The sequence below is a fragment of the Equus quagga genome, unplaced genomic scaffold (assembly GCF_021613505.1).
Source record: "Equus quagga isolate Etosha38 unplaced genomic scaffold, UCLA_HA_Equagga_1.0 209139_RagTag, whole genome shotgun sequence".
Lineage (NCBI taxonomy): Eukaryota > Metazoa > Chordata > Mammalia > Perissodactyla > Equidae > Equus > Equus quagga.
Window position 1 is genome coordinate 6,368 of NW_025799152.1, and position 3,779 is coordinate 10,146.

The following is a 3,779-nucleotide window of genomic DNA, read 5'->3' on the forward strand; positions in this document are numbered from 1 at the left end:
TTACTCACTTATGCTGTCTTTGTAACAATTGATCTCTAAAATCCATCTATGGATTTTATCCATCGACGAGATTACGCTTCTGTCTGACATATATGTCATATATATATTTTACCAGTTTGGTGCTTATCGTATGCTTTTCATTGTGCTATTATCTGGAGAATATACGTGAGAGGTACATAAAAGAATTCGTCTACCATTTGGTATATATGAATGAGTATTCATTCCCTTCTATTTATATCTTTTCTTACTGAAGTCAATGTGTGGGAAATTCAAGAATATAGATCCAAAAAATTTTATTGAAAAGTTTCAGCTATGACTTGGAGCTTCTTGAGCTCATTTTCTAAATCCCTGGTGCTTAACATAACAAGAAATTTGAAAGAACATTCTGATTTATGGCAAACATTCTCCCTCTATTTTTTCTTAGTTTTCCTCTCAGTATCTCCTTATGTCTTAAGGAAATATGTTGAAAGACTCAGAAAAATAATGAATAATGGGAATAATTTAACTTTGGACACAGAGTATAATTTAAAAAGTATAAACTTTAATGATAGAAGTTGAATTTAGAACTGTAAACAATGGGAAAAGTTTGAGAGGTAAAGTGAAAGGAAATAAACTTCATCAAGGAAAAAAATTAAAATAAGTCTCATGATCCTGGATCAACTAACCCGGTGTTCATTGCTAAATTTGTGTCTGTTTTTATCTCATTCTCCCTCACTCTCTCAACCTGTGTGTGTGTGTTTGGGTTTTATTAAGGAAGTTTTGTTTTGATATCATTCCTTGAATATTCAGAGTATTTACCAGAAGATATTTTATAACTGGACTACCAGGTTTATGTAATGTGAAAGCATATTAGAATAAATCATTCACAAGTTTTCTCTATTTTTTCAACATGCTTCTAATAGGTCTTCACTGAAAACTAAAGAAAGGCATTCAGCTCAAGAAGTTATCCATTCATACTAAAACTCCTAAATTAATGTTTATTATGCCTGAAGAATCATTTAATTTTTCATTATTTATATATTTTATTGTTTTCATAAACAGTCAGGTAAACATATTGAATAAATCTTTTCATTTCTATTTTATTCAGAGAAAACAACACAGAAGTTGGTGATCACCCGTGGATAAGTGGCACTTCCACAATACAGTACATGTATTTGACCTTCAAATGTAGTATTTATTTCATAATTTTTTTCCTTTGCAGATTACCTATTTCTACCCCACACTTTGTCTGCTTTGACTGAAACAATGAAACAAAATAACAGTGTAAATGACTTCATACTGTTAGGATTGACACAAGATCCTGTGAGGCAGAAAATGGTGTTTGTAATCTTCTTCATTTTCTATGTGGGAACTGTGGTGGGGAATTTGCTTATTATTGTGACCATCAAGTCCAACCAGACACTTGAGACACCCATGTACTTCTTCCTATTTTACTTGTCCCTTGCTGATTCTTGCTTTTCAACTTCCACAGCTCCAAGACTAATTGTGAATGCTCTCTCTGCCACAACAATCATATCTTACAATGAGTGCATGACCCAAGTCTTTGCACTACATTTATTTGGCTGCATGGAAATCTTTGTCCTCATCCTCATGGCCATGGATCGCTATGTAGCCATCTGTAAGCCCTTACATTACCCAACTATTATGAGCCGGCAGGTCTGCATCATCCTGATTGTTCCTGCATGGATAGGGTCTTTTATACATTCTATAGCTCAGATTATCCTGGCCTTGAGATTGCCTTTCTGTGGACCCAATTTGATTGATCATTATTGCTGTGATTTGCAGCCCTTGCTGAAACTCGCATGCATGGACACTTATTTAATCAACCTGTTGTTGGTGTCTAACAGTGGGGCTATTTGCTCAAGTAGTTTTGTGATTCTGATGACCTCATACATTGTTATTTTGCATTCACTGAGAAATCACAGTGCAGAAGGGAGGAACAAAGCTCTCTCCACATGCACTTCCCACATCATTGTAGTTATCTTATTTTTTGGTCCATGTATATTCATATATACACGCCCCCCAACCACTCTCCCCATGGACAAGATGGTAGCAGTATTTTATACTATTGGCAAACCCTTTCTCAACCCACTCATCTACACACTGAGGAATTCAGAAGTGAAAAATGCAATGAGAAAATTATGGCATATCAAAATTACCTCAGGAACCAAAAAATGAATTGAGGGCCTCAGTTGATTAATTATTGAGTCATGGTTCAACTCAATCTGTACAGATATCAAATATGATAGTGTACATCCTGACTCCCCCATGCAATCTAATAAAATGCGCCTGATTGTCTTACCTTTTTCTGTGCTTCTGCCCTCAGATAGTAGCTTCCCTCCTATCTTCAGCCTCTTTCTCTTCTGACTCCTTCTCTACCTGAGAGCTCAATTCTGCTTTTGCAGATGGTGAAATATGCCTCACAACACTGTCTATACTCTGGTTCAATAAGAAGAAAGACACTATACGATCACAACTGTTTTTGCATGTGGGCATCTATAAGTAAAGTGTAGCTATTTTTCTATGATTAGTAATTCCCTCTTTAGCACCTCTCAGGTAAGGTATTCTGTTTGTTCTTGAACACTTCCAGAGCAAAGAAACTAACTTTGTGTATCAAGAAGTTCATTACATTACCTCATTGTTTTTTCTTGAAAAGTTGCATATTATTGAATCAAGGGATGTTTTTATATAATAATATTCTAAAATAGCTTTTCTTACTGTTTTCTTTGCTTGTTAAGATAACTGGGGTTTTATGTATGGGGTTTTATACATGTGGTGTGACAAAGACCTTGAGATAGTCAGCTGTTTGTGTGATTGTATATAGGAGCTACAACAGTAGAATCCTACAATTCTAAGAGGTAAGAAAGTAAAATAATGTATGTTGTCAGAACTTAATGAAAATTAAAAATACACAAGAGATACTACCTATACTCTGAGAATGAAGTGTATAGAAGTAGAACCCGGTTTGAAGAAAAAGAAATGTATATTAGTTTTTAAAGTGGGATTATGTCAATGAAACAAAAGAAAGTACCATTGACATTAAAGAAATACTACTCTTGTCTCTAATTAGTGGAGATAGAATCCATTACTGCAGCAGGAAGCTGCTTTCTTTCTCTATGTGTGCTTCCCAATACAGGGGTAGTACAGAATCATAAGTTAGAATTGCCAATAGAATGTTGGTGCCCAGAGTGGGCAGAGCAGATTAACACCTATGCCTTGGATGTGAATGCCAGGGATAATATCATGCACTTTTAATATTTAGCAATTTCAGTATACTAAAGTGTATGACAATCTTAATAACTCTTACAAGATTCCATTTCATTTTTAATATTGTTTCTCCTTATTTAAATGGAAAACCTTACCAATACTAATATTATTCTCCTGTCAAAGATTACTTTAAAATAAATTCATTAAAATAACACAACTTTTCAGTTTTGTCACTTCTTTTTGCTTCCCGAAACATTATGAAGCTCAGCATCTGCACTGGTGTCCCATAGTGGCATGTCGTGCATGAGGAGTGTCATTAAATTAACTCTGAGTGGAGATGTTATGATCCATCATAAATTTACCTAATTTACTTCTCTATAACACCAGCACTGGCAAACACACGCATGCACACACACACACACACACACACACACACATACTATACAGACTTTCATGGTGATTTGCATCTTAGATGAATAATTGAAGATAGGAGGTATAGAAGAAAAGAAATAAACTAAAATATAATGAAAAACATCAAAACTGTAAAATAGAAGTCAAAGCTACAAAGGGGA

At 34.6% G+C, this 3,779-nt stretch overlaps 1 protein-coding gene across 1 annotated transcript; it reads left to right on the forward strand.

The window, feature by feature from the left end:
* Positions 1-1,245: 1,245 nt before the first annotated feature.
* On the forward strand, positions 1,246-2,178 carry LOC124233682 (olfactory receptor 4C11). Its single transcript, XM_046650806.1, has one exon. It carries the CDS (start codon positions 1,246-1,248, stop codon positions 2,176-2,178), a length of 933 nt encoding a protein of 310 aa, XP_046506762.1.
* The last annotated feature ends 1,601 nt before the right edge of the window (positions 2,179-3,779 follow it).